Consider the following 22,500-nt stretch of genomic DNA (forward strand, 5'->3'; position numbering starts at 1 on the left):
TTGCCACCATCTACAAGAACCTGGTATAATCATATTTCTTTTATGAAGTCTAGTGTAAATATAATTAATATTGTCTAGTGAAATTGCATAAGCTATTCCCGTGCAGTAAGAAGGAATTAGGGAAAGTTAAGTGTAAGTAAATTTCAGGCAGCCTTGTGTCTTGATCCCATTGTTTGGAAGAGAAATAGCCTTCCTTGTACTAAAACTGCATATGATACGTATTAGTACAGGCATTCGTTGCGTTATATTTTCTTACGGGAGCAGGGAAAATTGACTGTGTCCGACGTTCGCGAAAGTTCATGTAATTTCCTCGCTATCACTGCACATTCTTTCTTTGTCAGGGTTAAGTGGGAAGTAATGGGTTTGATGTAATCCATTTGTTACAGAGTAATCCATTGTCCCTTATGTAGTTCCCGGCTGGCGACCTAATTCAATTAAGTAATTGTCTGTCTTTGAGGTTAACTTGAGCTTTAATTGACAGGATACGCGTGTCATTGGCGAAGCAGGCAGGGCTACATAAATTACATTAATTAATTAATAAACTCATCAGCCAAAGCCCAAATGTAACAATGTATATATATATATATATATATATATATATATATATATATATATATATATATATATATATATATATATATATATATATATATATATATGTATATATGCATGTGTGTGAATCTTTAGCTAAATGGGGAGGACGGAAGAGATTCAAGGCTGGTTGACACAGAAGGGGAATATGGAACTGGTTGATGCAGGTTTGAAAATGCTTCAAGTTATTAATTTTGAGGACTTCAGGAGATGAATTAAAAGGATAACAAACAGTATGACACCTGGAGTTGATGAGATTTTAAGTGAGATGCTGCAGCACAGGGTGATAGTGCAAGTGAATAGCTGACCAGTGTTTGTAAGGTTCGTTTGAGAAAAGGAAAAGGTCCTGAAAAAAATTAGTCGAGGGATTATTGTTCCATGCATACAGGTAAAAATGATGGATGTAAATCTAAGAATTATAACGGGAAAACATTACTGTGGTGGTGTATGGCAGGATTCTGACTAAGAAAATAAGACAGAATGCAGAAGAATTTATAACGGGGGAACAATTGTGGTTCGAGAAAGGAAAAGGGTGGGTGGGTAAAGTGTTTGGCATGAAAGGTATGCAAGAAGTTTGAAAATACAGAGAAAAGATGAACACTGCTTGAATGAACCTAAGGAAATCCTATGATGAATCAATGGAGACGCAATGTGGAAAATACTGAAGAAGAATTGCATACAAGATAAGCTTTTGAGAGCGATGAAAGGCTCTTTTGGTGGAAGGAAAGAGTGTGGGCAAACGATTCATTGTTGAATATGTACACACACACATATACATGCATATATAAATACACATACACACACACACACACACATATATATATATATATATATATATATATATAGATAGATAAATAGATATATAGCCAGATATACAAAAATTCATCCGGGCTTGCCTACATGCACATTAACACAAATATATATATATATATATATATATATATATATATATATATATATATATATATATATATATATATATATATATATATACATACATACATACATACATATGTATGTATGTATGCATGTATGTATAAAAGCACGTAGGAAACTATACACTTGTTCTGCTGTACATAATTTCCCGAACGGCGCAAGTATAAAGAAGTGGAGAGTCTGGGATAACAGGCAGATGTTGCAAGCAAATTGCTTTTGCACTCGTGGGAAGATGCATATTGAACGGAGGGACCCACAGGGAGATGTTCTTCATGTTTGTACTTAGCAAATGCACGAAGATAGACATGGAGATGACGTCAATAAAAATCATAAAATAGAATATTTTACAGACAGATGTTAAGAGGCAAATAAGCCTCTTGCGATCTCTCGTGGTATCTAGTTTACAAAAGTCGAAGTCAAATCATATTACGTTCCAAAAGAATCGACTTTCGAATATTTGCACTTTTTCCCAAATGCAAATTTAACCTTACTCGCCACTCTTCAAAGACTGTATCTTATTTCACAATTATTTCTGCAATATATTTACGAGAGGTCGACGTCTAATCAAATCACCACCCATCCTTTACCCTTACAATTAGAAATGGGTAACAACGTTACTAAGGCAACTTACCTCTGATGGGAAAATCTTGCCATCTGCAAAGGAAGAAAATGAAAATTAATGAGAAAATCTGACATATATTATTTTAAGTGTCAACTATTTACTGATTTAGAAAAATACGTTAAAATCTGAAATCTACACTTGGGAATACTTGAAATCAATATACATAATAAACCTAAACTTAAATTGAGCCACAAATTAAAATAAAAAATTGTATATAAAGAGGAACCGAAAATTGTTTATATATTATTTTTCATTTCAAGAGGGAACTGTCTCGATAAAACGTCAATGATTTAAAGTTTATTGGACGTCTTAATATAGATTAATACAAAACATTTTATGAGAGAGAGAGAGAGAGAGAGAGAGAGAGAGAGAGAGAGAGAGAGAGAGAGAGAGAGAGAGAGTTAAAAGACATGAGTAATCGATCTCCAAATTAAATAGTATTAAAAACAACACACACACACACAGAGAGAGAGAGAGAGAGAGAGAGAGAGAGAGAGAGAGAGAGAGAGAGAAATAATTACAGTTTTCCATGTTTTCTAAATTTTACGAAAAACGTTCCATGAGAAACAAATGTGTCAGGAATGTGATTCTACACTTCCGTTAATGATACTGTTTGTTTGCTCCTGAAACCAAGTTGTTTGTCTGTCTGCTCAACTTTGATGTCTGTGCTCCCTAGGTATGTGCTTGCTTTGATGCTTGCGTCGCATTTCATACCTTCGTTCTTTTTCTTTTGACGTGGAAAAACAAGAGATTGATCGGGAATGGAAGATCGGCACAGTTCAGGCATTCTCAAGTAACTTGATGTTTACCTTAAATGGTAAAGAAAAACTGTATCTTCTATCTGTTTACTGAAAACAAAGGCTTACAGCTTCTGATTTCTCAGTGACTGTTCTCGTAACCAGGTAAAGACCTCTACTAGCCTTGAAGATTGTAAAGAGAGAAAAAAAGCTCACAGCTTCTGATTTCTCAATGACTGTTCTCGTAACCTGATAAAGACCTCTACTAGCCTTGAAGATTGTAAAGAGAGAAAAAAAATGCTTACAGCTGCTGATCTCTCAGTGATTGTTCTCGTAACCACATAAAGACCTCTAAAAACCTTGAAGATTGTAAAGAGAAAAAAAAGCTTATAGCTTCTGATCTCTCACTGACTGTTCTCGTAACAAGATAAAGACCTCTACTAGCCTTGAAGATTGTAAAGAGAAAAAAAAGCTTACAGCTTCTGATCTCTCAGTGATTGTTCTTGTAACCACATAAAGACTTCCACTAGCCTTCAAGATCGTAAAGAGAGAGAGAAAAAAGCTTACAGCTTCTGATCTCTCCATGACTGTTCTTGTAACCATAAAAAGACATCTACAAACCTTGAAGATTGTAAAGAGAAAAAAAAGCTCACAGCTTCTGATCTCTCAATCACCGTTCTCGTAACCGGATAAAGACCTCTACAAACCTTGAAGATTGTAAAGAGAGAAAAAAGGCTTACAGCTTCTGATCTCTCAATGACTGTTCTCATAACCAGATAAAGACCTCTACAAACCTTGAAGATTGTAGAGAAAAAAGGCTTACAGCCTCTGATCTCTCAATGACTGTTCTCATAACCAGATAAAGACCTCTACTAGCCTTGAAGATTGTAAAGAGAAAAAAAGCTTACAGCTTCTGATCTCTCAGTGATTGTTCTTGTAACCACATAAAGACCTCTACTAGCCTTCAAGATCGTAAAGAGAGAGAGAAAAAAGCTTACAGCTTCTGATCTCTCCATGACTGTTCTTGTAACCATATAAAGACATCTACAAACCTTGAAGATTGTAAAGAGAAAAAAAAGCTCACAGCTTCTGATCTCTCAATCACCGTTCTCGTAACCGGATAAAGACCTCTACAAACCTTGAAGATTGTAAAGAGAGAAAAAAGGCTTACAGCTTCTGATCTCTCAATGACTGTTCTCATAACCAGATAAAGACCTCTACAAACCTTGAAGATTGTAAAGAGAGAAAAAAGGCTTACAAAGTTAAGTATACCTTAGTTTTACCAGACCACTGAGCTGATTAACAGCTCTCCTAGGGCTGGCCCGAAGGATTAGACTTATTTTACCTGGCTAAGAACCAACTGGTTACTTAGCAACGGGACCTACAGCTTATTGTAGCTTCTGATCTCTCAATGACTGTTCTCATAACCAGATAAAGACCTCTACAAACCTTGAAGATTGTAAAGAGAAAAAAAAAAAGCTTACAGCTTCTGATCTCTAAATGACTGTTCTCATAACCAGATAAAGACCTTTACTAGCCTTGAAGATTGTAAAAAGAGAAAAGGCTTACAGCTTCTGATCTCTCAATGACTGTTCTCGTAACCAGATAAAGACCTTTACAAACCTCGAAGATTGTAAAAGGAAAAAAAAAAAAGCTTACAGCTTCTGATCTCTCAATGACTGTTCTTGTAACCAGATAAAGACCTCTACTAGCCTTCAAGATTGCAAAGAGAGAAAGGCTTACAGCTTCTAATCTCTCAGTGACTGATCTTGTAACCAGGTAAAGACCTCTACTAACCTTGAAGATTGTAAAGAGAAAAAAAGCTTACAGCTTCTGATCTCTCAGTGATTGTTCTCGTAACCAGATAAAGACCTCTACTAGCCTTGAAGATTGTAAAGAGAGAAAAGTCTTACAGCTTCTGATCTCTCAATGACTGTTCTCGTAACCAGATAAAGACATCTACAAACCTTGAAGATTGTAAAGAGGAAAAAAAAAAGCTTACAGCTTCTGATCTCTCAATGACTGTTCTTGTAACCAGATAAAGACCTCTAGAAACCTTGAAGATTGTAAAGAGAAAAAAAAGCTTACAGCTTCTGGTCTCTCAGTTATAGTTCTCGTAACCAGATAAAGACCTCTATTAGCCTTGAAGATTGTAAAGAGAGAAAAGGCTTACAGCTTCTGATCTCTCAATGACTGATGTCGTAACCAGATAAAGACCTCTACTAGCCTTGAAGATTGTAAAGAGAAAAAAAGCTCACAGCTTCTGATCTCTCAATGACTGTTCTCATAACCAGATGCAGACCTCCGCAAACCTTGAAGCTTATCTCAAAAGAGATTACCAAAATTCAAGTAATCAGGAAAAGATGTCACTGAGGTGCATTTTCCCTCCCTTCCCACCACACCCCCCAAAAAAAAATTCTTTTCGCTATTTTCATCTCAGACAAAGCTACTTTCCATAGGAACGATTCCCAAAGCCATTCCGGTTTATAGAACGCACTCCCTTAAAGTGTGATTTATCACATTTAAGACATTTGGTGCATTTCTGGCAATAAACAAAGCCCTTGACATTGAGCATTATAAGTGAAAATGCCAGACTTGAAAATCGTCGTCTAGGTTGTAGGCTTCCCGCAGCCTTAGGGAAAGGGGGGAAGATTTTTTTGAATTTGTTATTTATTTATGAACACAATTTCAGAGAGGCTATTAGACTACTTTGATTGGGGAATTTTAAGGATATTTATTTATTCATAAAATGTTACATGAAACTTTTTGTCTTAATTAACTAAAAGCACGTTACCTTTGTCAGCGTATTTCAAAATTATATTTCATAAATTTGGAGACACAAGACCGTATGAGCACAACTAAGTTATTGTTTATGTAACTTCCGTGAATTTTCTGCATAGCTAGTGGAAGGTAACGTTTTCTCAAAACACTAGAATCTGTAGACTACTCTTAATGTTAAGGCAGTGCTCACCCCGACCACAGTCCATTCATCAGCCTTGGCCACAAGTCCAGGTGATGTCCAACTCCCACTTCCACTTTCCAGTTGACATTCCAGGGCCAGTGAACTTCCAGCAACCTCCCGACAGCTGTCCATTAGCCAGCCTTGGCCACAAGTCAGGTGATGTTCAGCTCCCACATCCAGTTTCCAGTCGGCATCCCAGGACCAATGAACTTCCAGCGGCCAACTGCTGTCCATTTGCCAGCCTTGTCCTCAAGTCCAGCTGATTTTCAGCTCACACATACAGTTTCCAGTTGGCATACCAGGGCCAGTGAACTTCCAGTGGCCCCCCAACCCTACCAGGGCAAGTGAACTTCCAGTGGCCCCCCAGCCGCTGTCCGCTTGGCAGCCTTGGCCACAAGTCCAGGTGATGTTCAGCTCCCATGTCCAGTTTTCAGTTGGCATTTCAGGGCCAGTGAACTTCCAGCAACTCCCCAAAAGCTGTCCATTCACAAGCCTTGGCCACAAGTCCAGGTGATGTTCAGCTCCCACGTCCAGTTTCCTGTCAGCTTTCCAGGGCCGGTGAACTTCCAGCAGCCCACCAACCGCTGTCCATTCAGCAGCCTTGGCCACAAGTCTGTGTAAAGTTCAGCTTCCACATCCATTTCCAGCCATCATTCCAGGGCCAGTGAACTTCCAGCGGCCATGAACATTACAGAGCCAGTGAACTTCCAATGGCCCCCAACTGCTGTCCATTAGCCAGCCTTGGCCACAAGTCCAGGTGATGTTCAGCTCCCTCGTCCATCCAGTTTCAAGTCAGCATTCTAGTGACACCCTAACCTCTGTTAATTCAGCAGCCTTGGCCACAAGTCTAGGTGATGTTCATCTCCCACATCCAGTTTCCAGTCAGCATTCCAGGGCCAGCGAACTACCAGCGGCGCCCTACCCCTGTCCATTTGTCAGTCTTGGCCACAAGCCTAGGTGATGTTCAGCTCTCACATCCAGTTTCTAGCTGGCATTTCAGGGCAAGTGAACTTCCAGCAGCCCTGCAACTGTTGTCCATTCATCAGCCTTGGCCACAAGTCCAGGTGATGTTCAGCTCCCACGTCCAGTTTCCAGCCGGCATTCCAGGGCCAATGAACTTCCAGCAGCCCCTAGCTGCTGTCCATTCTGCAGCCTTGACCATAAGTCCAGGTGATATTCAGCTCCCATGTCCAGTTTCCAGTCGGCATTCCAGGGCCAGCGAACACCCAGCGGTCTCCCAACCACTGTCCATTTGCCAGCCTTGGCCACAAGTCCAGGTGATGCTCAGCCCCCACATCCAGTTTCTAGTCAGCATTCCAGGGCCAGTGAACTTCCAGCAGCCCCCTAACCATTGTCCATTCCGCAGCCTTAACCACAAGTCCAGGTGATGTTCGGCTCCCACGTCTAGTTCCAGACATAATTCCAGGGCCAGTGAACTTCCAGTGGCCCATGAATTTCCAGCTGCCCCTGAAGTTCCAGCCACCCTGAACTTCCAGCACCCCATCAACCATTGTCCATTTGCCAGCCTTGGCCACAAGTCCAGGTGATGTACAGCTCCCACTTCCAGTTTCCAGTCGGCATTCCAGAGCCAGCAAACTTCCAGCAGCCTCCCAACCTCTGTCCATTAGCCAACTTTGGTCATGGGTCCATGTGATGTTCAGCTCCCATGGCCAGTTTTTAGTCGGCATTCCAGGGCCAGTGAACTTACAGAGGCTTCCCAATCCCTGTCCATTCGTCAGCCTTGGCTACAGGCCGAGTTGATGTTCAGCTCCCACGTCCAATTTCTATCCAGCATTCCAGGGCTACTAATTTTCCAGCGACCCCTAACCTCTGTCAATTCAGCAGCCTAGGCCACAAGTCCAGGTGATGTTCAGCTCCCACGTCCAGTTTCCAGCCGGCATTCCAGGGCCAATGAACTTCCAGCAGCCCCTAGCTGCTGTCCATTCTGCAGCCTTGGCCATAAGTCCAGGTGATATTCAGCTCCCATGTCCAGTTTCCAGTCGGCATTCCAGGGCCAGCGAACACCCAGCGGTCTCCCAACCACTGTCCATTTGCCAGCCTTGGCCACAAGTCCAGGTGATGCTCAGCCCCCACATCCAGTTTCCAGTCAGCATTCCAGGGCCAGTGAACTTCCAGCAGCCCCCTAACCATTGTCCATTCCGCAGCCTTAACCACAAGTCCAGGTGATGTTCGGCTCCCACGTCTAGTTCCAGACATAATTCCAGGGCCAGTGAACTTCCAGTGGCCCATGAATTTCCAGCTGCCCCTGAAGTTCCAGCCACCCCTGAACTTCCAGCACCCCATCAACCATTGTCCATTTGCCAGCCTTGGCCACAAGTCCAGGTGATGTACAGCTCCCACTTCCAGTTTCCAGTCGGCATTCCAGAGCCAGCAAACTTCCAGCAGCCTCCCAACCTCTGTCCATTAGCCAACTTTGGTCATGGGTCCATGTGATGTTCAGCTCCCATGGCCAGTTTTTAGTCGGCATTCCAGGGCCAGTGAACTTACAGAGGCTTCCCAATCCCTGTCCATTCGTCAGCCTTGGCTACAGGCCGAGTTGATGTTCAGCTCCCACGTCCAATTTCTATCCAGCATTCCAGGGCTACTAATTTTCCAGCGACCCCTAACCTCTGTCAATTCAGCAGCCTAGGCCACAAATCCAGGTGATGTTCATCTTCCACATCCAGTTTCCAGACGGCATTCCGAGGCCAGTGAACTTCCGGCAGCCCCCCAACCTCTGTCCATTTGCTAGCCTTTGCCGCAAGTGCAGTTGATGTCCAGCTTGCACATCCAGTTTCTAGTCTGCATTCCAGGACCAGTCAACTTCTAGTAGCCCCCCAACAGCTGTCCATTCGGCAGCCTTGGCCACAGCTCTAGGTGATGTTCAGTTCCCACGTCTAGTTTCCAGATGTCATTCCAGGGCCAGTGAACTTCCAGCGGCCCGTGAACTTCTGGCCGCCCCTGAACTTTCATTGGGTCATCAACCACTCATCAACCACTGTCCATTCTCCAGTCCTGGCCACAAGTCCAGGTGATGCTCAGCTCCCATGTCCAGTTTCTAGTCAGCATTACCAGGCCAATGACTTGCATTGGCCCCCCAACCACTGTCCATTTGCCAGCCTTGGCCACAAGTCCAGGTGGCGTTCAGCTCCCGCTTCCAGTTTCCAGTTGGCATTCCAGGGCCAGTGAACTTCCAGCGGCCTCCCAACCTTCGTCTATTTGCCTGCCTTGGTCACGGGTCCATGTGATGTTCAGCCCTATGTCCAGTTTTCAGTTGGCATTCCAGGGCCAGTGAATTTACAATGGCTCCCCAATCCCTGTCCATTCACCAGCCTTGGCCACAGGTCCAGTTGATGTTCAGCTCCCACGTCCAGTTTCTATTCAACATTCCAGGGCTACTAATCTTCCAGTGACCCCCTAACCTCTGTCAATTCGGCAGCCTTGGCCACAAGTTCAGGTGATGTTCATCTCCCACATTCAGTTTCCAGTTGGTATTCCAGGGCCAGTGAACTCCCAATGCCTCCTCAACTGCTGTCCATTTTCCAGCTTTGGCCATAAGCCCGTGTGAAGCCCCCACTCCCTCTTTCCAGTCGGCATTCCTGAGTCAGTGAACTTCCAACAGCCCCCCAACCTCTGTCCATTTGCTAGCCTTTGCCACAAGTACAGGTGATGTTCAGCTACCACATCCAGTTTCCAGTCAACATTCCAGAGCCAGTGAACTTCCAGCAGCTCCCAACCACCGTCCATTCAGCAGCCTTGGCCACAGCTCCAGTTGATGTTCAGCATTCATGTCCAATTTCCAGTCAGCATTCCAGGGCCAGTGAAATTCCAGCGGGCCCCCCAACCACTGTCCATTCAGCAGCCTTGGCCACAAGTCCAGTTGATGTTCCAATCCAATGTTCAGTTTCCTGCCTGCATTCCAGGGCCAGTGAACTCCAGCATCTCCCCAACCACTGTCCATTTGCCAGCCTTGACCACAGGTCCAGGTGATGTTCAGCTCCGTCTAGTTTCCCATTGGCATGTGGAAGGGCTCTACCAGAAGCAGGTGGGAAGGTCTTCACCAGAGGGGAGCAGTGGCTGTCCCTCAACACCAAAGGGGGTGGAAGGGCTCCACCAGTAGAGGCCAGTGGCTGGCCTTTCCAACCAAAGCATGTGAAAGGGTTCCACCAGCGGAGGCCAGTGCCTGGCCCTCCCCACAGATGTAGGTGGGAAGGTCTTCACCAGAGGTGAGCAATGGCTGTCCCTCAACACCAAAGGGGGCGGAAGGGCTCCACCAGTGGAGGCCATTGGCTGGCCCTTCCAACCAAAGCATGTGAAAGGGCTCCACCAGCGGAGGCCAGTGGTTGCCCCTCCCCACTGAAGCTCCACCGGTGGGGACCAGTGGTTGCCCCTCCCCACCAAAGCAGGTGGAAGGGCTCTACTGCCTGGTACCAATGACTGCCCCTACCCACCGAAGCAGGCGGTAGGGCTCCACTGGCGGGGACCAGTGGCTGCCCCTCCCCACCAAAGAAGGAGGAAGGGCTTAACCAGAGGGGGCCAGTGGCTACCACCCCCCACTAAAAAGGGTGGAAGGGCTCAACCAGCAGGGACCAGTGGCTGCCCCTCCCCATCTAAGCAGGCGAAACCAGCCATTGGCCCCACCATTGGAGTCCGTCTGCCTCCCCTGCTGGGGAAGGGCAGCTGCTGGCACCCGTTGACAGTCTGTCTGCATGACCCAGTGGGAAGGGGCAACCACTGGCTCCGCCGGCGAAGTCTGTCCACCTGCCCCGGTGGAGAAGAGCAGCCACTGGCCCCGCCGATGGAGTTTGTCTGCCTGCTCCAGTGGGGAAGACTGGGCCCGTTGGTTAAGGCTTGTACTCCGTTACTCTGCCGTCACCTCCTGTGGAGGTTGGCATTCTCTTATGCGGCCATCGCTTCTGGGGATCCATCCAATCATGTTCGAGGCTGGCACCCTGTTATGCTGCCACCCAGGCATGCTCGAAGCTGGCACTCTGTTATGCTGCCATCACCTCCTGGGTAGGCTGGCATTCCTGTTATGTGGCCATCACCTCTGGAGATCCATCCAGGCATGCTTGAGGCTGGCACCCTGTTATGGTGCCATCATATCCTGGGGAGACTAGCATTCCTATTATGCAGCCATCGCCCCTGGGAATCCTTACAGGCATGCTTAAGGCCGGCACTCTGTTATGTGGCCGTCACCTCTTGGGGAGGCCAGCATTCTTGTGTGGTCATCACCTCAGGGGATCCATCCATGAGAGCTCGAGGCTGGTACTCTCTTATGCTGCTGTCACTCCCTGGGGAGGATGGCATTCACGTTATGGAGCCATCACCTCTGGGGATCCATCCAGGCGCACTCGAGGCTGGCACTACATGATGCTGCTGTCACCAACTGGGGAGACCAGCATTCATGTTATGCAGCCATTACCTCTGCGGATCCTTACAGGCACGCTATAGGCCTCCACTTTGTTATGCTGCCATCACCTCCTGGGGAAGCTGGCATTTTCTTATGCACCATTGGCTATGGGGATCCATCCAGGAACGCTCAAGACTGGCACCGTGTCATGCTGCCATCACCTCCTAAGGAGGCTGGCATTCTCATGCAGCCACTGCCTCTCGTGATCCATCCACATGCACTCAAGGCTGGCACTTTGTTATGTTGCTGTTACTTCCTGGGGAGGCCAGCATCCTCTTATGTGGCCATTACCTCAGGGAACCTATCCAGAAACGCTCAAGGAGGTACTCTGTTATGCTGCTGTCACCTCCTGGGAAGGCCAGCATGCCTGCTATGTAGCCATTGCCTCTGGGGATCCGTCTAGGCATGCTCGAGGCTGGCTTTCTGTTATGCTACCATCACTCCCAGGGGGGGCCGGCAGTCTTGTCATACAGCCACCGCCTTTGGGGATCCATCCAGTCGTGATCAAGGCTGGCACTCTATTGTGCTGCCATCACCTCTTGGGGAGTCTGGTATTCTTGTTATGTGGCCATCACCTCTGGGGTTCCTTACAGGTGCGCTATAGCCTGGCACTCGTTTGTGCTGCCGTTACCTCATGGGGAGGCTGGCATTCTCTTATTCAGCAAACTGCAAGTAACACCAATTCATCTCCTACCAGTCCACCTATCTGCAAACAGGCATCCCTTAGGGCCAAGAAACAGCCATGTCCTCACCCCAGCAGACGGCAGCCCCCATCCGCAGTGGAATCAATCCCCGGTCACCTCCAACCAGTCCACCCAGCATCCCTCAGGGCCAAGACACCCACCAAGTCCTGACTCCAGCAGATACCAGGCCCCATCCACAGCTGTTGGGTCAGTGAGCGGCAAACTGGAAGCAAACCCCAGTCACCTCCAACCAGTCCACCCGCAAACAGGCACCAGCACCCCTCAGGACCAAAACGCCCATCATGTCCTGACCCAGCAGATGCCAGCACCCACCCACAGCTGATGGATCAGCAAGTGGCAAACTGGAAGCAACCACCAGTCACCTCCAACCAGTCCACCAAGCTGCAAACAGGCACCAGCATCCCTCAGGACCAAGACATCAACCATATCCTGACCCCAGCAGATGCCAGCACCCACCCACTGCTGAGGTGTCAGCAAGCGGCAAACGAAGTAACCCCCAGTCACCTCCAACGAGTCCAACCAGTTGCAGACAAGCACCAGCATCCCCAAGGGACAAGACAACCACCATGTCCTGACCCCAGCAGATGCCAGTACTAACCCACCCCTGATGGATCAACTAGTAGGAAACTGGAAGCAACCACAGTCACCTCCAACCAGTCCACCCAGCTACAAACAGGCACCAGTATCCACCAGGGCCAAGACACCCACCATGTCCTGACCCAGCAGATGACAACACTCAGCTACAGTTGATGGATCAGCAAGTGGCAAACTGGAAGCAATCCCCAGTTACTTCCAACCCGTCCCCTCAGCTGCAAACAGGCACCAGCATCCACCAGGGACAAGACACAGACCATATCCTGACCCCAAAAGATGCCAGCACCCACCCATTGCTGATGGGTCAGCAAGCGTAAAACTGGAAGCAGCCCCCAGTCACCTGCAACTAGTCCACCCAGCTGCAAACAGGCACCAGCATCCACCAGGGACAAGACACCCACCATGTCCTGACCCCAGTATATGCCAGCACCCAACCACAGCTGATGGGTCAGCAAGCGGCAAACTGTAAGCAACCCCCAGTCACTGTCAGCCTGTCCACACACCAGCAAACAGGCACCAGCATCCCTCAGTGCCAAGGTACCCACGTTTTGACCCCAGCAGATGCCAGCATTCACCCATAGCTGATGGATCAGCAAGTGGCAAACTGGAAGCAACCCTCAGTCACCTCCAACCAGTCCACCAAGCTACAAACAGGCACCAGCATCCCCAAGGGCCAAGACACCCACCAAGTCCTAACTCCAGCAGATGCCAGCACCCACCCACAGCTGATGGGCAGCAAGTGGCAAACTGGAAGCAACCACCAGTCACCTCCAACCAGTCCCCCAAGCTGCAAACAGGCACCAGCATCCAACAGGGACAAGACACCCACCATGTCCTGACCCCAGCAGATGCCAGCACCCATCCACACTGATGGGCAGCAAGTTGCAAGCTGGAAGCAACCACCAGTCACCTTCAACTGTCGTGCATAAGTTCCTTTTCATAACTCGTGTGACTTATTACTGTTCCCTTCTTACATGCATCTTTCTTCTAAGTTGGCAACGTATTCATCCACAGCATCTCTTCTCAAAGTCACCAGCTCACGAGTCCATTAGTCAGGAGGGATTTATATTAAATATAATTATATCTCTCTCAGAAAGGAGTAATGGAGACGAAATGGGTAGCATCTTACTTTAATGATGAACGTTAATTACATACACAAGCACAATTACGGTTACAGTCTTACTCTCTTGAAAACCACTCTTGCTAGTCAAAGTTCAGTTTCTGTCTGGTTAAGCAGCCCGCGGTCAGAGTCTGGTTGGGACCACGGAAGCTGGGGGGAAGTACCGTGTCTTCTCGTATTGGTGACTAGCGACTCAATCCTCTCTCCTCTAGCTTCGTTCTTCTCTCGAACCCCTGCTTCTCTTTGCTATCTTCCATCTCCTCCCTTGAAGTTACCTCATTGGAAGATATTATCTGCAAGGCCTCCCCTCGAACAGCTTGATTGGGAAGGACAGTTGTGGGTGTTGTCAAAACCTCTCCTTAGAGGATTTGATTGGAAATGACCTGAGGAGGAGTTGTTAATGGCTCCTCCCTAGAATGTCTAATTGGAGAAACTGTGAATTACTTCCCTTTGTCCAGCCCCTTTTCACGGAAATTCATGTAAACGCCTCCTACTGAAGGTGAGATTATAGATATGGCTGGAACGTTGACTCCTGACGAGGTCGCGACGGCACAGGTTCAAGATTTTATGATCGTTTTTATGGCCTTGGGCACGATACACTCGCCAACTCTTTTGAGTTCATGTAAAGACAGTTTCCTGCCTTTAGCTTGCTTGATATGTCTAGCCTTGGTAATGCATAACAACCAAGGCTTAATTGTTTCTCTCTCCCTCTCTCTCTCTTTATTCTTTTTCTCTCTCTTTCTCTCTTTATTCTTTCTCTCTCTCTCTCTCTCTCTTTATTTTTTTTCTCTCTCCCTATTCTTCCACGATCGATCACTATATAATTTATCTTTTTCCACTTCTCTCTTTTTAAGATTCTATTCTTATACTTCCCTATTTAATCGTTCTTTACATCATTCGGTCCCGCTATCTCACACTGCCCTCAGTGTGATAATAAAAAATGTAGTTTAAGTGGACAGTTGTAAATTCACATACAAAACAAATTATTTATATGATTGCCCATAATGCAAAATATATAGATACATGTAATACAAATGATAACAGGAATATAAAGTAAGTGAGAAGAAAAAAAATGGATACTGACCTATATAGTGATAACATACATTTAAGTGCATATGACAAATTATATATATTGAATATTATAATTTATGTTAATGCAATAATGGTAAAATAATAAATCAGTATTATATTGTAGAAAATTCATATATTATATAATGAATTATTACTTAAGAGAAACATTCATACACACAATGAATTATTATATTGTAAAATGGTTAAATGCAATAGTGAATACATAATGAAAAATCAATAATATATAAAGAAATTGGTAGTTAATCATGTCTATAAGAACATTATTCTTCTTCCTTGGCCTTTTTAATTTCCTTTATCTTCCCAATATTTGAAATTACTACACGTTTGATTAAAATTGCAAACACCACAATTACAAGTAAGATTATAATTAAATTGAACAGAGACAAAATTGGGGAAACTTTTTCTTTGTAGTAGAAATACTCATCTACCAATGGTAACTCATTCAGTTGTTTTAATTCTAACTGAGACAGTGAAAAAGTGAAACTTTTTGATATTCTTAGAATAGTTCATGTATGGGATATGTTTGTTAAATTTGAATTCAGTGAAAATATGAGGTTCTTGGAAGTGGAGAGAGAGAGAGAGAGAGAGAGAGAGAGAGAGAGAGAGAGAGAGAGAGAGAGAGAGAGAGAGAGAGAGAGAGAGAGAGAGAGAGCAAAATCTGCTTCTGTGTAAACATAGGCCTATTTACAGCCACTTAATTCATCATATTTTCTTTGAAAGATTGAGTGATAATACATTTGTAAAGTATGTTTTAGAAGTGGAGAGAGAGAGAGAGAGAGAGAGAGAGAGAGAGAGAGAGAGAGAGAGAGAGAGAGAGAGAGAGAGAGAGCGCGAGCAAAATCTGCTGCTGTGTATGGGCCTATATATATCCACTTAATTCATCAATTTTCTTTGAAAGATTGAGTAATAATACATTTGCAAAGTATGTTTTAGAAGTAGAGAGAGAGAGAGAGAGAGAGAGAGAGAGAGAGAGAGAGAGAGAGAGAGAGAGAGAGCAAAATCTGATTCTGTGTAAGCATAGACCTATTTACAGCTACTTAATTCATCATATTTTCTTTGAACGATTGAGTGATAATACATTTGTAAAGTATGTTTAGAAGTACTGGGTCTGATGGCCAGTACTTACTGGGTAACTTTCATTCAGTTTTCTCTCGATGTCCTATCAGTTGATTGTAAGCGCCAGTCAGTGCTTGAATAACTTTGGTGCTTCAGGAGAAAGCAAAACCAGTAATCTATGGTGTATCCCTATACTGTGACTGGAAATAGTGAGTAAAAAGCCACAATAATGTAAATGAGAGACTGTATTTTTCCAAAATACAAACAAGGAGTTAAAAAGACAGGAGAGGGGGGGGGGGGCGGTTAGTGCCGTCAGTGCACCTCATGCATTGCAGTGTAGGCATTACTTAAGGTTCTTTGCAGCGTGCCTTCGGCACGAAGCTGCAACCCCTTTCGTTACTTTTACTGTACCTCCTTTCATATTCGCTTTCCTCCATCTTACTTTCCACCCTCTCCTAACGATTGATTCACAGTGCAATTGCGAGGTTTTCCTCCTTTTACGCCTTTCAGCCCTTTTACTGTCAATTTCCGTTTCAGCGCTGAATGATCTCATAGGTCCCAGTGCTTGGCCTTTGGCATAAATTCTATATTCAGTTCAATTCAATTCAATCCAAAGGGGAATCTTCAGCCTGCAGAGAGAGAGAGAGAGAGAGAGAGAGAGAGAGAGAGAGAGAGAGAGAGAGAGAGAGAGAGAGGAGTTATAGGAAACAGTGACACCTGAAATTCAGGAGACTTCATTAGCAGAGAGCGGGAATGAATTAGCACCTCGCTTAAATAGTTGGAGATCAAGCCATCCCACATTCTGTCGAGCTTCTACGCTATATTCGTAGAACGTAGAGTCAGAAGTAGTTCATCTCTTTTGCGCACAGCTGGAATTTTACAGACAATATTTTGGATACTGATACTCTAGGTTAAAAAAAAAAAAGAAATACGCTAATGCTTGAAAATGTCATGTTTTTGTGACGTGCTTTGCTTTGCTGTGTTTTTGTCTGCGTTTCATTTCTCCAGAAATGTGCAATTTTTTGGGAGTCATTTCTTCCGCTTAAGGACATTTTACTCGGTGGAACGCTCTGGACTAGACGCATCCTTACGTTAATTTTTGTGTGGGTAATGCACTCCATAAAAGTTATGCTTCAGGACAGTATTTAAAGTCCTTGTGCCTGGGACTTTCCGTCTCGACTTTCTCTTATGAGACCATCATAATTAACGATATGAGATACTAATAATAATAATAATAATAATAATAATAATAATAATAATAATAATAATAATAATAATAATATAATAATAATAATAATAATTATTATTATTATTATTATTATTATTATCAGAAACACTCACTAGGACATTTTACTCGGTGGAACGCTCTGGACTAGATGCATCCTTACGTTAATTTTTGTGTGGGTAATGCACTCCATAAAAGTTATGCTTCGGGACAGTATTTAAAGTCCTTGTGCCTGGGACTTTCCGTCTCGACTTTCTCTTATGAGCCCATCATAATTAACGATATGAGATAATAATAATAATAATAATAATAATAATAATAATAATAATAATAATAATAATAATAATTATTATTATTATTATTATTATTATTATTATTATTATTATTATTATTATTATTATTATCAGAAACACTCACTACCTCTCGGAGAAAATCCGTAAAAAAAGTTCGTTGATGCCAAAACGGTTTTCTAAGCAATGTTGCTTTTCATTTGAACAAGCAGGCATATCGCTTCGGCCTGCTCAATGCTTCTAGTTAATTAGATGAAAAACTGATCGAATCCCTGAGGTACTGAATAAGAAGAGACAGAGAAGGAACCTGAGCTGCTCGGCAAATATCTAAGGGCGTCCTTGACCCTGTCCTCTTAGGTAGAAAGGGAGAGCCATTAACAATTCCTTCGGTATTTATTGTTTTTATTTGCACCTAAGTCTTCTTCCCATTGAAGTTTTCATTATACGAATTAACCTGACGCATTCAGTTATTCTATTTCTCTTTTGTTACTATTTTGCTTACGTCTGTAGTCTCTTCAGTACATGGTTACCTCAGCAAATTATCCCACCTAACGATTGGACACTTATCAATGCAATTCCCTCCCATGGTGGCAATGTGTTTAAACCACTAGAAACATCTTTGTGCAAGGCCTTAAAAGATGGCACCCGTATCCATTCCCAAGGGAATCCTAGTACTAGTTGAGTGTTTCGTGTGTATGAGAGAGAGAGAGAGAGAGAGAGAGAGAGAGAGAGAGAGAGAGAATGGGAATGGGAATGTGGTCTAGTATCTTCCTCCAGAAAGGTAAGGGAGGTAGTGAATGGGTAGGGAGCTTTGGGGAAGGACCTATGTCATCGAGGCTTAACGGAATGATATATTTACCTGCAACACCTTTCTATCATACCGTGCCCATTTTCCCCGAGTTGAGGTCAAGGGTCATTCTTTACAGTATGGGTGACTTGCCCTTTATTAAGCAGGAGAATAGTTCATGATTTGAAGACTTTTATTTATAGTTAGATTTTTTTTTATTTATTTATTAAGGCGTCACTTAATTAAAAAGGATTACAAGTCTGCAAAACTTAAATGCAATTAAACCATTTTCATAGTACAATGGTATGTTTTCTTTTAGCGACCAAAATTACTTCATTGTAGTCTAAATGTAATTAGTAACTGGCATTAACGAACCTGACGCTTGCTTCACAGACAGACACACATATATATATACATATATATATTATCTATACACATATACATGTATATATATATATATATATATATATATATATATATATATATAAACACACACTTACACAATACATACATACACACACGTATGCATGTATATGAGAACACATTAATTTTACCTCCATACGCGCGTGGTCACTCGTACGGAGCAGACATTTTTCATTTCAAAGTCAAAACCCAAAGGACGCCGCAAGGGGCAAGAGAAGCCTTACAGACCATAATAAGTCGAGATGGATTTTAAGGCGCGTTAAGATGACCACAAGAGAAACATCTTATCCTTAATTGAGATCTTTCTCAATTCCCAGAAACAGAATATAAATGGAGTTCCTTGGAGATATTGCTCAGGTTGTGAAAAACTTTATGGCGTTTTATTGCTCCGCTTCTCTGCGCTAGGATTGAGGCGGGGGAAGGAGGGGAGGGGAGGAGAAGGGGGGAGGAGGGAAGAGGTCTGGATAGGGGGAGAGGAAGGAGGGGAAGGGAGGAGGAGGAGGAAAGAGATCAGGATAAGGGGAAAGGAGGAGGAGGAGGAGGAGGAGGAGGAGGAGGAGGAGGAGGAGGAGGAGGGAGGAGGAGGAGGAAAGAGGAAAGGGATCGTGGGGGAAGGGAAGGAGAGGAGGAGGAAAGAGATCGAGGAGGAGGAGGAGGAGGAGGAGGAAAGAGATCGAGGAGGAGGAGGAGGAGGAGGAGGAAAGAGGAAAGAGATCGAGCGTGAAGTAAAGGGGGAGGAAGAGGAGGAGAAGGAAAGAGAAAAGAGGTCGAGGGGGAAGGGAAGGGGGAGGAGGAAAGGGAAAGGGGAGGGAGGAGGAGGAAAGAGGTCGGGATAGGGGGAATGGGGGGTAGGGGTCGGGGTAGGGGAAGGACGCTTTTCGTCCTTCCTAAAGAGGTCGAATTCTGAGTCTTCTTGAGTTGTTCTGAAGAAAGAAGTTCAATTGGTCGACTGTGGGATCAGATCCTCTTAGAGGTAAATTGTTTCATTGTAATCGTGAAGTGGATTTTGAAATATAGGTGTCCTTTATCTTTCATTAAAACTTTTGTATTTTGCTATTTAAAATTTGATCCTTGTGAATGACATAATTCTTGTTTCAAGAGTTACGCTAAATGTATTTGCGTAAATGAGTATTTTTTTTTTTTAAATCTCATTGAACTGCCGGCATGTATATCTAGGCACAAGTTAATATTTTCATTAAAATCTCAGTCACGTTTAGGCCTTCCCTCCCTTTTTAATGAGATAGAGAGAGAGAGAGGGGGAGAGAGAGAGAGAGATGTGGTACCCTATTTGCGGGGTTTCATAGTTGGCTTCGGATACGGATATGAAGTCCGGAGAGAATGTCCATTCTGGCAGCAGCTGTCTGGAAGTACTTCCCAACTATTGCCATTTCGGTTCTGTCCTCCACTTACGAAACAGCGGCCTCTCTCTCTCTCTGTTTCTCTCTCTCTCTGTTTCTTTCTTTCTCTCTGTTTCTTTCTTTCTCTCTCTCTCTCTTTCAGTGTTCCTCTCTCTCTCTCTCAGTGTTCCCCTCTCTCTCTTCCCCTGTGCTTCTCTCGCGCTCTCTCTCTCTCTCTCTCTCTCTCTCTCTGTGTGTTCATGTATAAATGCATAGCAGTTGGACTTATAACATGTTTGTCGATATATATGTAAATCCACGTTGTATAATGCATAATCACACGGCTGTGTGTTTGTTCGTATCTTAATATAACCAAGCGGGACGCGTGTATGTTTACTCACCCTTATCAATGTATGAAAATATATGGACGAGGCTTTTATAGACACCCAAGCCTCTTATGTCAATCGTCCGTTGTGTTTGATATTCACCACTGGTCGGGTTTTAACCAAATGTCTTTGATTACCGTTGGACTGTGGAACAGCCTCCCAGAGGATTCGTGCAGTTGGAACTTCACAAGTTCAAGCGAAGATGCAATGCATTACTACCCTAGTACTATTCTTCTTGAATTTTGATATATTTCTTATCTATTTCTCTATCAATTAATTTATTTTTTCTTTTTTAATAAGTGATATCTCTTCTTTATCTATTCCCCTTTACTTCCTCTTCTTCCTAATGAACACCATACGCTCTGGAAGCTTGAATTTCAAGTCAATGGCCCCTGTGGTGGGTTTGTTCCACATGAATAGTTTTCATCTACTGAGTAATAATAATAATAATAATAATAATAATAATAATAATAATAATAATAATAATAATACAGGCGTCACACTCAAGGCGATATTTTATTTTCTTTGAACTCTTTTTCTTGCAAGATGTTGAAAACAAGAGTCACGTGAATCAATTCTAAAACTTTTCTCCCTAAGGATGCTTTAATTCCACTCAATATGTCCTTTCTAAATCCACAGGGCATCGCCGCTCTAGTGCAGTGGTTCTCAACCAGGGGGAATTTCCTGCAAGGGGGGAATTTCAGAGCTTCAGGGGGGAAATGTGACCACACATTGGCAGGCTCAAACTGGCTCTAGGAATGCACAAAACGCCGCAGTGTGCACCGGTCCTCACTACTGAGAGGTCACGCTGGCCTTTCTCTCCACTAGCCTGTGTGTTTGTGTTAGTATTGTGTTGCATATCATTTGGAATGCACCTTTTGAGGCAGACAATTTGGCAGGGGGTGGGGGGATGACATTCTGACATATGGTGAAAGGGTGCATGGGCCAAAAAAGGTTGAGAACTACTGCTCTAGTGTATATTATTCTCTCTCAGAAACTATTCAAGGTAAGAGGAAAGCAGATGTAAGCGAATTTAAGCAAAGAAATGGATCTACCTGCAGCACTGAGCTTAATAACAAAGCAACTGAGTAATCACAATTACAGACAGAATACAACAGAAGCATTAATCACTGACGGTACAGAAATGTCAGATTTTCGAAGGCAAGCTGGAATCTTAACCTAGAACGAGAATTGTGTGTTCAAGAGTTCCTCTCCCTCACAGTACTCCTGTTACTGCTCATTCTAATGCCGTTACAATATCTGTGCTCCACTTTTACTGCTCATTCTAATGCTGTTACAATTTCTGTGCTCCACTTTTACTGCTCATTCTAATGCTGTTACAATTTCCATGCTCCACTTTTACTGCTCATTCTAATGCTGTTACAATTTCCGTGCTCCACTTTTACTGCTCATTCTAATGCTGTTACAATTTGCGTGCTCCACTTTTACTGTTCATTCTAATGCTGTTGCAATTTCCGTGTTCCAATTTTACTGCTCATTCTAATGCTGTTACAATTTCCGTGCTCCATTTTTACTGCTCATTTTAATGCTGTTACAATTTCCGTGCTCCATTTTTGCTGCTCATTCCAATGCTGTTACAATTTCTGTGCTCCACTTTTACCGCTCATTCCAATGCTGTTACAATTTCCGTGCTCCACTTTTATTGCTCATTCCAATGCTATTACAATTTCCATGCTCCACTTTTGCTGCTCATCCCAATGCTGTTACAATTTCCGTGCTCCACTCTTACTGCTCATTCCAATGCTGTTACAATTTCCATGCTCCACTTTTGCTGCTCATCCCAATGCTGTTACAATTTCCGTGCTCCAATTTTACTGCTCATTCCAGTGCTGTTACAATTTCCGTGCTCCACTTTTGCTGCTCATTCTAATGCTGTTACAATTTCCGTGCTCCAGTTTTACTGCTCATTCCAATGCTGTTACAATTCTCCGTGCTCCAATTTTACTGCTCATTCTAATGCAGTTACAATTTCCGTGCTCCACTTTTGCTGCTCATTCCAATGCTGTTACAACTTGTGTGCTCCACTTTTACTGCTCATTCCAATGCTATTACAATTTCCATGCTCCACTTTTGCTGCTCATTCCAATGCTGTTACAATTTCCGTGCTCCAATTTTACTGCTCATTCCAGTGCTGTTACAATTTCCGTGCTCCACTTTTGCTGCTCATTCCAATGGTGTTACAATTTCCGCGCTCTAATTTTACT

General features: G+C 43.9%; 1 protein-coding gene across 2 annotated transcripts in view; it reads right to left on the reverse strand.

Annotated features, from left to right (window-relative positions):
* The window catches only part of LOC136848611 (uncharacterized), a 272,631-nt gene that overhangs the window by 108,505 nt on the left and 141,626 nt on the right, over window positions 1–22,500 (reverse strand). For both annotated transcript variants that reach the window (XM_067120993.1, XM_067120992.1), the window contains exon 3: window positions 2,159–2,181. In XM_067120993.1, coding sequence (XP_066977094.1) covers window positions 2,159–2,181 — 23 coding nt within the window. The remainder of the gene's footprint in view (window positions 1–2,158; window positions 2,182–22,500) is intronic.

The sequence above is a fragment of the Macrobrachium rosenbergii genome, chromosome 19, assembly GCF_040412425.1.
Source record: "Macrobrachium rosenbergii isolate ZJJX-2024 chromosome 19, ASM4041242v1, whole genome shotgun sequence".
NCBI lineage: Eukaryota > Metazoa > Arthropoda > Malacostraca > Decapoda > Palaemonidae > Macrobrachium > Macrobrachium rosenbergii.